We start from the raw sequence: 12,532 nt of genomic DNA on the forward strand, positions 1-12,532 counted from the left end.
TCACTGTGTGTATCTATGAAAACGCTTTCTTCAAAGGCCTGTACAGGAAAGAGATTTTCATTTGTACAAGAAAGGCTAATATTTACATGCTTTTGTGTGCTTTGTGCTAATAAAAGAAGTATCCTACAACCAAAGCGCATACACTAGCAGGTTTGAGCTGGGTTATACCTCATTAAACATCCCACCAACCAAGAGCACACAGAAGAGTAGACTATGTTTAGTGCCCACAGGGAACTCCAAACCACTGCTGCCACACCTTGCCTGGATTCCTAGTACTTTTATAGAGAAAAATGAATGATTTCTAGTTGCCCAGAAATATTATGGGTATTTGCATCCAGCTGCAAGAGGGACCTTTAGTTTACTGTTGTCACTTTTATTGTCATATCCTGGGCAACATTAACCTCTTCAGTTAAAGAGGAATACAATCATTTTCATAAAAGAATAGGAAGTGGGAAAGTAATTCCCCTACACACTCTCCTACCCTTGTCAATTATTTCTTGGCATCTAAAATTCCATCCTTAGTGATTTACTCCTTTGGCTCAAGGCTGTATGATTCTGTGGGAAAATATATTTCACAAACATTAAACATCATTAGGTATTTTATTCCTGTGTATCTGGTCCTTTTCCGAAACAGATTTTGGGAGAAAAAAGGAAGGAAAGAAAGAATATGAGAACTGAGAGAGAGATATTACTAAGCAAAGAATATGGCATGGAAGTAGATGCTCAGAACAAATTGCTTCTTATTTAATGATTTTGTCTAGGAACAATGGATGAACCAGGGAGTGTAGTCAATCTTCCCTTCTTGGTCTCTCTCCTAACTCCCCAATAAATATCTAGTATGTGTTTCCAGAGTAACTCCTAAAAAACTAAAGCAGAACTTCATTTGCTTTCTCTTGCTAATTAAGTAAAGCTTTGTATATGTGCTGTCCAAAATAAACTCTGAAATTTTCAAAATCATTAAATACTTTAGGCATAAACAAGTAAGACATTTTAAAATGTATATTTAATAAATATTATTTAATCCAGTATTTAAGAAATGATAAACATTTATGAAAGGTTAATATAAATAAATAATATATAACCTAAACATAACTAGTTATTTCTCCACCCATTTTTTTTTTTTTTTTTAGATGTAGTCTTGCTCTGTTGCTTAGGCTGGAGTACAGTGGGGCACAATCTTGGTTCATTGTAGCCTCTGCCTCCCAGGTTCCAGTGATTCTCGTGCCTCAGCCTCCTGGGTAGCTGGGATTACAGGTGGATGCCACCCAGCCTGGCTAATTTTTGTATTTTAAGTAGAGGCAGGGTTTCACCATGTTGGCCAGGGTGGTCTTGAACTCCTGACCTCAGGTGATCCACCCGCCTTGGCCTCCCAACGTGCTGGGATTACAGGCATGAGCCACTGCACCCAGCCTCTCCACTCATTCTTAATACAACATAGTCTTCACCTACATCACTATCCAGCTGCCTCTCTGCTCAACATGCTCCAGTGTGTCTTCAGCCTTCTTAAATACTCCAGGTAAGTTCTAAACACAATACTCCAGGTGTGTTCTGGCTCCAGACAGCAGAGTGAAGCCGCATTGTTCTAAAAAGTGGTACGTGTCCTAGCTGCACCTCAGAGGCACTTGTAGAGTTTTAAAATTGAACAAATACATATTTTAAAAACAGAGATGCCCAAGCCCTGCTCCAGTCTGCAGAACCAGCTGAAGAGCGACTGTTACAGTACATACTTGTAAGGTTGGTTATTTGGACCCAAGAGCAGGGTTTATCCTGTAAATCAAGTCCACTGCTCCAGCCTGTGGTGATCCTTTAGGATCCTCATTCTACCTTATAACATATTTTTCTTTTGTTCTTCTTCATGTTATTTGCAATTCTGATGGACTTTCACCCTATAGCTTCATCCAAGTTTCTATGAAAAATGTTGAGCTAACGAGGGCTTGAGGCTGAGGTCCTATATCACAAAATGAGAACTCTTCTGGTAAACAATTTATTGTTTAACACTGTGGTGGACTGAAATTTAGCAACCACTGCCACGTGCCCCTGGGAAGCCTTTGTATCATAGAGGCTGGGGAGCTGAACACCCCATTTCTCAGAATTCCTTGCAACTAGAGCTCTGGATGTGTATGCTCTTTCACAACTGGGGGGTGTGTTGGGGGGGACAAACAGAAGCTATGTGCCTGCTAGTTTAGTTATTTCCCTCTAGCAAGCACTGTCATGGAGACTTGATTATTTACAGCAGCATTGTAGCATCTAGTCACCAGTTTCACAGGTACTGAGGAATGGTTGTAGTAATATTTGGTAGCTTTCTAATCCCTAAGTAGCAATAAGGTTGATTTCAATCTGTGTTACTGAATTCACCAGTACCAGTGGCAGCCTCTGGAATGCTATTCCTAGTTGTGGCAGTAGTAGCTGCTCCCTATATGCTCACTTTTGAGGTGTTGTGGGAGTCACTCCCGAAGGCTTACGTTACACAGCCTTCTCCTCTAGCCTATCCATCCATTTTGTTAACATCTACCTCTCTAATGTGGCTTGGCTCTATGTCTCCACATAAATCTCATGTTGAATTCTAATTTAATGTTGGAGGGGGGTCTGGCGGGAGATGATGAAATCATAGGGGTGGTTTCTTATGGTTTAGCACCATCCCCCTAGTGCTGTCTCGTGATGAGTTCTCACAAGATCTGGTTGTTTAAAAGTGTATAGTACCACCTGCTGTGCTTTCTCCTGTTCCAGCCACGCAGCACATGCCAGCTTCCTCTTCCCCTTCCACCCTGATTGCTGGTTTCTCGAGGTCTCCCCAGCCATGCTCCCTGTACAGCCTGGGGAACCATGAGCAAATTACACCTCTTTTCTTTATATATTACCCGGTCTCAGTTAGTTCTTCATAGCAATATGAGAACACGCTAATACAATCTCTGACTTAAATTTCTTTGTGTTTGAAATACTTAGTTTCTCCTTCCTTCAATAAACTCTCACTGATATAAACACATTTGAGTATAACTGTTTCACTCACATAAAAGGACCACCAGCTAGGTCACAATACATAGTGTCTACAAGGATATCATGAAAGACTTTGTCAAATACTTTCCTAATATCATAAGATACAATGTTCAAACTGCATTTTCTCTGACCTAGCAGTTTAGCAATGCTGTCAAAAAAGAAAATTATATTATTCTGATATGATTTGTTCTCAGTAATCTACAGTGACTTGTAAGGATCCTGATCTTTCCTAAAGTACTCTTAGATGTTCTAGAATCCTGCCCAAGAGAGACATTGAGGTCACCCACCCCAGAATAGTGATGTGATTCTGATGTCAACCTGTATCTATATAGTGGTTCTATCACTTGCTTGCTACAAAATCTTGGGCAACATTCCCAAGTCTCAGTTTCCTTAGTGGTAAATGGTAGTGAAATGCTATTTTATAGGATCCTTGTGAGGAGTGAATAAGATGACGTATACAAAGTCCTGAGCACAGTGTTTGACCCACAGTAGGAGCTCCATTAATAACAGCTATAACCTGAGAAATTCACCTTTTCTCCCTTTCCAAAAATAAAATAAAATATAAATGTATTCTTTTATACGTCCATGACACTCTCCTCATTTTCTCAAAGAGATGTCAAATTTCATAAATAGTGGAAAACAGTTCTCTCATCTCAAGTTATATCAACAGATATTATCAAACATATTCTTGGTCAGGAGATGCCAAGTCCGCTGGGTACTTCTCTAGCATTTGCTCATCTTGCCATTCAAACCACTTTTATTCATGTTGATGCTACTCAGTTCATTTTGGAGATCATCATTCTCTATAGAAGCCCCTTGGCTAGCTTACTGAAAAAAGAGAGATGGAGCAATGTCTTGGAGGAGGCAGGGAAAGGTAGAAGCAAGAATTTGCCGTGGGAAGAACAGAGCTGCCTGACAGCTCAGCAACTCCAGTCCCAGGAAGATAAGGCCTTTCTCACTGCATGGGAAGCACAGCTGGCAATGCCTGGGGCTTCCCAGACGCTCCATCTTATCAAGTTTTTGAAAGGACAAATTAATAGGGTAGACAGATGGATATTATCTTTTATTGATGATCAACTATATTTAAAATACTACCAGGTGTGTTTTGAGCTTACCTAATATACACACCTGCACACATACACATAACAGAGAGACAAATATACATCACTGACATTCAGACATAATTAACACAATTAGTAAATGATTTGGCTTTACATCTCATGCTCTTTTCACTGTATCACATCATTTGTTCAGAAAACATTTCATGAACTCTTACCAAGTGCTAGGTATTGTGTTAGGTATCAGAAATACAGTGGGGAATAAACAAAAGTAGACACTTTAAATAAGCAAGCGCTGTAAGAGTGAAAGCTTGGGGGCAAGATGGGAGCCTATTAGAAGGGTACTTATTCCTAACCTAGAGTCGATAGAGGAAGCAACCTCTTAACGGAGCCTGAGTGGATGAATGTGATTTAGTGAAAGAAAAGGAAATCCCACAAATGCCCAATGGTAAAAAAGAAAAAGAAAAAAAAAAGGTCTATAAGAGCTAATAAGCTGGAAGAAGGATGAAGTGGAATTGAAAGGTAAGCAGGAATCAGAGCACATACTGCCTCTTAACTAGTATTGAGCTTTAGCCTATGAGCAATTGGTAGTCACTGGGAAGCCATAAGGAGAAGAGAGATGTACTGAAATCTGAATGGTGGGTAGGGAACTACATCAGAGTTTTCCAGGAGAAGCAGAAAAGACAAGACATTAGGGCAGAGGAGTTAAGAATATAAGAGAGCGGCAGAAGCAATGAAATACAGCCTCTAAGAATGGAGGCAGGGGCTGTTTAGAAGCCTTACAAGTGAGAAACTATGAGGACTTATACTAAAGAAATGCAAGTGGATATCATGAGAAGAGGATAGATACATTTAGGGGAAAGAACTGATGAGATGAGATGTTACTCCATGAAGGGTGAAGGAAGAAATGGAAATTAAGAATGACTTAATTTTTCAACCTATTCCAAAGTCCACATTTAAAACACCTATACAGCTTCTCTAGGTCCTTGCAGGATAACATTTCATTTTTTCCCATAAAATCAGGAGCAAGATCATCTACTAAAACTGAGATGGGAGGTAGTAGGAAGAGATTTAGTGAAGATCTAAACTAGCCACACTGTAGAATGAGAAATCATTGAACAGAGAAACACAGGCCTGCAGGAAAGTTCTGAGGGCCCAAGTGGAGCAGAAGGTCTTGATCTGGTAACCCTCATCTGTGCAGGAAGACTATCTCCAGCAACACTCAATAGCCAGGGTAAAGATGCAGAGAAGATGAACACATAGACTGGTCCATATCAGTTTTCCAGAAGAGGTAGAAGGACAAGACATTAGGGCAGATGACATAATATAAGAGAGTGACGGAAGCAATGAAATACAGCCTCTAAGCTGGATATAGAAGTGAAGGGAGGGTGTGCTAATAAAAAGAAAGCAGCCTAGGAACTAGGGTCAGGGAACTAGAGGGCTGTCGTGATAGCATTTCCCAAAATGTGTTTCCCAGACACTTATTACACAGGATGTTAATCACTGATATGTTCCTCATTAAAAGCTTTTCATGGTCAAATAAGTTAAGGAAAGCTCAGGTAATGTAATTTTTAAACTACTTCCTTCCTGTACTCTTTGTATTAGTAAGTTAATAATATATACTGTAGTTCTCTAATAATTTATCTCTAGGATAAATATGCATTTCCCAAATACTTCTGATTATTATATATTATCTATATTTATCTGAGAATTTCACTGAATGGGTATCTTAAGAAACACATTTTCAGAAGGTCTGTGAAAAGAGAAGTAGGGATGGTAGAACACTTGAAAAGAAAGTAGCTTACTAAGGCAGTAGGCTTACCTGAAAGTTCACTTAGCTCCCAGAACTATGTAGCTAAGTATCTTTAATTCTACTATAACACACACACACACACACACACACACACACACACACACACACAGCTTGACTCTGAGTCTACTGTAATTAGTATTCATTCATGAAACCAATATTCCAAGAACATCTACTATTATGTGGCAGAGGAGATTTACATAGCATTCTTAGTAGGACAAACCTCACAACTTATCTGGGGAAACAACAGATACACACATGAAAAATAAAAACCTGGCTGGAAAGTATGGCTCTTCCTCAGATAACCATAAGATATAGTTTCCCTTCAGGGCAACTAGTGTTACCAATCTAACCACAGCTCTCTAAGACCAGAAAGTTCCTCCATAAAAGGACAGAGCTAACTGAGTAGATCTGAGCTGAACAAACTAAACAGCCTGTCTTGTCTTTGCTGAAGCTACTACTCTCTCAGGGTCATCCATTATGAAGTAATCCTGCCTACCCCATAAATTCAATGACAATAGATTCCTGACCTGGTCCTAATCTACTCCAGGATAAAAAGTCCTAAAAGCTGATTTTCTTAAATGACAACCAACCTACTTATGCCCAGTCTCAACCATTCAGAATTCCAACTGGCACAGACAAGTATGGATAAAGCATAATCCATAAGGAAGAAATAGAGATCCACATGTAAATACTGGCTAGTGCCAGACTGTGAAGGATCTTGGTTATACAGCTCAAGCCTGGACACTCCCCATGAGGAGGCCTTAGAGATATCTGAATAGGAAGACTGAGAGCAAAAAGGTAAAAGCAATGTTATCATTGCTAAAAACAGGTTTAGAAAGTTATTCTTGGGACATGCCCATAGGATCCACATCCATTTTTTTAAAAAGCAGATCCAACTTTAAAATATTTTTTGTAATTTTTCTTCACTTCGCTTCAAAAGGTCTGTGGCTAATTTTCCTTCCTAGAGGTAAGGAAAATAGGCCCATAATTTCTAGCTTCATTGTTAAAGTTTTAAAAAAAGAAAGTGTAAACATAATTTAAACTGACAAGGATGTTAAATCAGGCAACTCACCTGAAACTCCAATGGAAAAGGAGATGAAAATCAAAATCTTCAGTAAATAGTGTAGAGATTTTAGAAAACCAAAAATAATATACTGCTATAATCTTATTAGGGAACAAAAATGCTAAAGACATATTAGCAAATGTGGCTTTGACTGATGTAACATAAGCTGAGACCTCATACCAACTAATTTAAGAAGTTTTAAAGAAGATTTGGATCATGTGGAAAACAAAACTACAATAATTATGTGGTTTCAGGAAAAGCAAGTCTTCCTTCAATAACTTTTTCACATTCTTTACTACTGCTATACTACAATATGACAATCCCTAGGGGTTACACTAACATCACTTGATTAGATTTTGGAAACACTGAAGTCCCACATTACAGAATTATGTCTACTTGCAGAAACGAAATACACACAAAGTTGGCTCATGGGATTTAAAACTTCTTGAGGCCCATAAAACAACTGTAGCTATATAAAACACTATCTGCTTAACTTCAGAATGAGTTCTCTGTAACAGAAAGTCATACCTATATAATTTGTTATAACAAAATTGTAACATATATCAATTTTTGTGGATGTCAAACAAAAAAGTCACCACACAGAATGTGTAGAAATCTGTGATGTAATTTTAAAGTTTGATATCTGAAACATCATCACTGCTCTCTCTTCCTTGGAATGTAATACACTGCAATCTAAATGAATTAGATTCTATAAAGACTCATTTTTCTTAACCATTATATATATGCTGATGTTCAACTATCTGACTGCATGAAAAGTTGTTTATACAACTTTTAATGCTCAGTAACTTCCTAAAGATACAACAAAACACTCAATGATCTAACTGATCTGTTAAGAATCGTAAAATTTTAAAAAGTTATATCAGCTTATGGAAAATTGATATTGCATGTGGATGAAAAATGTGTTAACTGTTTTACGACAGAGTCTTTGTGATCTACTTGTACCCTAACACTAGCTGGTTCTGGAGGCCACAAGACCATCCTCTGCAGTGGAGTGAGGCATGTTATGGATGCGGAACACCTACTCTAATCAGATGGCCAGCTAGGTATTTCAGGAAATCCAAGATTTAGGCTGCTTTCCAGGAAAAAGGTTCAGAAGACCCACCAGTGGCAGGAGATAGAAAATTCATACTCCACCCACAGGATTATGGCAATGTAGCAATCTATTTGCATTTTGTGCTTTGTGACCCTCTCTATCCAAAGTACATATGCAACCATATGGGCTACACAGTACTAGGAAATAAGAAGAAAGCAGCAGTACTAAGCAATGTGACTTGAAGCTATGGGGTCAGATCTCACAGGGGGAGTAGCAAAAAGAAAAAGTGGGCAAAAAGGAAATGGAAATATCTGAAAGAAAATTCTGGTATCTATTTTGCAGTACCAGCAAATCACTTGAATATTTACAACTTTCTAGATTCTACAATGCTAGAAGTCATTTAATTCTGCTTTTCTACCATTAAGAGGCAATACTGTTTGGTGGAAAGCAGCCTAGTACTTGCTTAGATTTTGACACTAACCACACAGGACTAGGGTAGGAGTAGGATGGGAAGAGAAAGGTCAGCTGGTGCTAAGAGAAAATTTGTTTTCTTTTTTTTGCCTATCACTGTGAAATCACAATGTCCTACATTGTTAACTACAGAATCTTTAAAAACTGTTTTTAAAAAAGAGAAATGCTAGTCTGTGAAAGTATACTTACCATCATCACTCTGTAAGCAAGAAGTCAGAGAGAATATTTGATCATCATTTTAGCCACTGCAGCACCCCAGCACTGTGCCTTGCATATGACAGGCAGCAGTAAATATTTGTGGAACTGAAAATTCTGTATGAGCATATCTGTCTTGTAATCCTTCTTTCTTGTGTTTCTTATTTTCCCACCTTATTCCTTCCCATAGCTCACACTGCTCTTTGTAGCTTAACTAATACTTTGGACAACATAAAATAATAGTCTGTTGAATTTATTGGAAGATAATTTTAGGTTTACTTTTTCAATTGGGAAAGTAAATGTTAGGAACACTATCTTTTTCTCTCTAAAATACTTTGCAAATTAAGTTGTGGGTTAGCAATCTTCAACAGAAAAGAATTCCATAACTCTAAGTGCAAGATGTGTTGCTTTCTGCTACATTAAAATAAAATTTTAAAAAGGTGACTTGTGCCATACTCTTTTTTACTGTTACATAAATCTAAGGAACAAAATTTTCCACAATTGGCTATAAAAAGTAACACAGAACTAGACTGGTTTCTATAGAAGTATCTTTTCAAATTAGAAAACTAATATTCGATGTAAAAAAGCCACATACTTTTCATAGTTCCATCTTCTTCTTCCTCATCCTCACTGTTTATCACCATGGTCCCCAAGTCGGATTCCAGCATGGTGCTATTATGTTCAATCATGGTCTGGGCCCCTTCACTCATTGTGCTTGTGGCCCGCATGGTGCCCACACCCTCCACACTAGTCTTTACCATGGTATGGGAATCCAGCTCATCTTCATCCTGCAAGCAAAATACTGCAATGAGGGAAGACTTTTCTATGACAGATGAGTTTTTTAATTCTTAACAAGAGAATGAATATATTATAGTTTTAATACTTACAAAAATACTACGATTACCACTGATTTTAATATGAGAACATACATACAAATGTTATTTTAAGAGCCAAAATTATCTGAAATAACCTAAAGCTTTAGGTAATTAAAGATCAAGCAACAGAAACGGATAAAGTAGAAGGCTGCTAGTTGCTCTTAAAATAAGGATCAAGACAGGTAAACTATCAACAAATGCATGACAAAGAATATGGTAACAAAATAACTAAATATATAAAAGAGGGCATCTTTAAGATAGAACATATTGACACTTGGTATTATAATGAGCATAATGATGTCTATAACCTTGCACAAGAGCCATTAGCTTTTTCTTTTAAATTATCGCAAAATATACAAATACATATACGCATATACATAAAATTTACCATTTCTACAATTTTTAAGTGTATAGCTCTGTAGCATTAAGTACATTCTCAATGTTGTGCAACCACTGCCATTATACATTTACAGAATTCTTCATTCCCTCTTTCCTCAGCGCTGGCAACTTCTATTGTACTTACATGAGGTATCTAGAATAGGCAAATTCATAAGTACAATAGTACTTACTTACTCGCACAGACTTTGACACTAACCACACAGGACTAGGGTAGGAGCAGGATAAGAAGAGAAAGAGAAATGTGATTTTACTTACTATTGTACTTACAAATTTGCCTATTCTACATACTTCATGTAAGTGAAATCATACAATATACTTCACTGAGCATAATATATGCAAGGTTCTTCCATATTATGGTATGTGGTGAAATTTCACTCCTTTTTAAGGCTGAATGATATTCCATTGTATGTACACACATTTTTGTCTCCCTATTTATCTTTTGATGGCCATTTGGACTGTTGACACCTTTGGCTACTGTGAATAGTGCTAATGTGAACATTTACCTACAAATATCTGTTTGAATTCCTGCTTTCAGTTTGGTTGGGTATACATCCAGCAATTGCTGGATCACATGGTAACTTCATATTTAATTTTTTGAGTGCCCAAACTGTTTTCCACAGTGGTTATATAATTTTACATTCTCACCAGCAATACACAGGATTCCAATTTTTCCACATCCTTGGCAACACTTATTTTCCATTTTTAAAAAATAACAGCCATCCTAATGAACATGAAGTGTTATTACACTGTAGTTTGATTTGCATTTCCCTAATGACTAGTGATGATGAGCAATTGTTTCGCATGCTTATCAGCCATTTGTATATCTTCTTTGGAAAAATATCCATTTACCCATTTTAAAATGGGTTGTTTCATTTTTCTGTTGTTGATGGGTTATTACGTATTCTGGATATTAATTCCTTATCAGATATATAATTTGCAAATATTTTCTCCCATCCTGTGCGCTGTCTTTTTACTTTGTTAATAGCATCTTTTGGTGTAAGATTTAAATTTTGATGAAGTCTGATTTATCAATTTTTTCTTTTGTTGCCTGTGCTTCTGTTGTCAAATTCCAGCTTTTAAATGTATCACAGAAGAACCAAGTCAGTAATATAAGTACAAATTAAAAGTGCTCTTTAGAACATTCACCAAAAGATATACCAGAATAGGAATAGGGTCATAAAAATCAACTAACAAATCCTGCTTGAAAGACCGGCTGATAATCCCAGTGCTTTGGGAGGTCAGGGCAGAAGGATCTCTTGAGGCCAAGAGTTTGAGACCAGCCTAGGCAATACAGCGAGACCCTGTCTCTACAAAAAATTTTAAAATTAGTTGAACATGGTGGCGTGTGCCTGTAGTCCTGGCTGCCTGACGGGCTGAGGCTGGAGGATTGCTTGAGCTTAAGAGTTTGAGGTTGCAGTGAGCTATGACGGCTCCACTGCCCTCCAGCTTGGGTGACAGAGCAAGAACCCATTTCAAAAGGGGAAGGGAGAGGAAGGGGCAGGAGAGAGAGAGAGAGAGAGGGGGAGGGGGAGGGAGAAAGAAAGAACCAAAGGTTCTGCTGTTTAGAAAAACTTCATCATGTACTGAAATTCATTTATACTTATTCCATTTTTTAGTGAAAACATACAAGCAAAATCTAGTTCTGACGGAGGTCAAAATGCAAATCTAAGAACATCAATGTTGAGTCTCAGCAACTTAGGTAGTATGATATAACAAGAGTTGGGCAGCTGTTTGATATATTTCCTTTTCCTAAACCTACAGATTAAGCTTAGCATTATGTCTCAAAGTTCTTTGCACTTCTTTCATGATCCTTTCTCTTTTAGAGGCCTCTTCATTCTCATGACTTCAAATATCTAGTAAGTTGAGGAGTCTCAAATCCTGAAATCTTCCTATGTCTTTACTTATTACATAAATGCTTAATGATATCTAAAATTTGACACTCCCAAATCCGATATTATTTCATTTATCTCTCCAGTCCCTCCTATCTGTCTCCATCCCCAACAACCACCACAAATCCTAATCTTCACTTGCTACATAAAACTTCAATATATTCTTACATTTATTCTCTCTTTCCCTATATATATATCAGTCGACTAATTCTTTAAAAATTTCTCTCTTAGCTCCATCTCTTCTTTTCCATTCCCACTGCTACTGGGTATATGATCCTCACTACCTCATAGGTGTAGTGATCCTCACTACCTCATTACTGTAGCTAATGCTTCCTGATTGAGGACTCTCCCATCTAACTTTCTAGAGTCAGACAGACATTAGTTCAAATCCTGGCTGAAAGCACTTACGTGGCATAGGATCCTTGGCAAGCTATTTAAACTCTCCAAAGATGGATGATTAAATAAAAAGGTACGCAAAATGCCTGCATGCTACCTAAAACGAAGTAGTTTCACACCTTCCTCAAAGTACATGGCATTATACTAACCTTTCTTACATACTACTTCTAACATAATACTTTGCTGAAGAATCTACAATGGCTCCCAGTTCTCGCCTTTCATTAAAGTAAACATCTCTGCCTAGATTTCTATGTACTCTATGGGCCAATCCAATTTTTCCATTGTTCATATAATCTCCAATACAGGCAGGCTGACTTTAACTGAA

General features: G+C 37.6%; 1 protein-coding gene across 2 annotated transcripts in view; it reads right to left on the reverse strand.

Annotated features, from left to right (window-relative positions):
- STK3 (serine/threonine kinase 3) overlaps positions 1-12,532 on the reverse strand; it is a 346,273-nt gene that overhangs the window by 88,242 nt on the left and 245,499 nt on the right. For both annotated transcript variants that reach the window (XM_017505001.2, XM_017505002.2), the window contains one exon: positions 9,244-9,436. In XM_017505001.2, the coding sequence (XP_017360490.1) occupies positions 9,244-9,436 (193 nt within the window). The remainder of the gene's footprint in view (positions 1-9,243; positions 9,437-12,532) is intronic.

This window comes from Cebus imitator, unplaced genomic scaffold (assembly GCF_001604975.1).
Source record: "Cebus imitator isolate Cc_AM_T3 unplaced genomic scaffold, Cebus_imitator-1.0 Scaffold331, whole genome shotgun sequence".
Taxonomy (NCBI): domain Eukaryota; kingdom Metazoa; phylum Chordata; class Mammalia; order Primates; family Cebidae; genus Cebus; species Cebus imitator.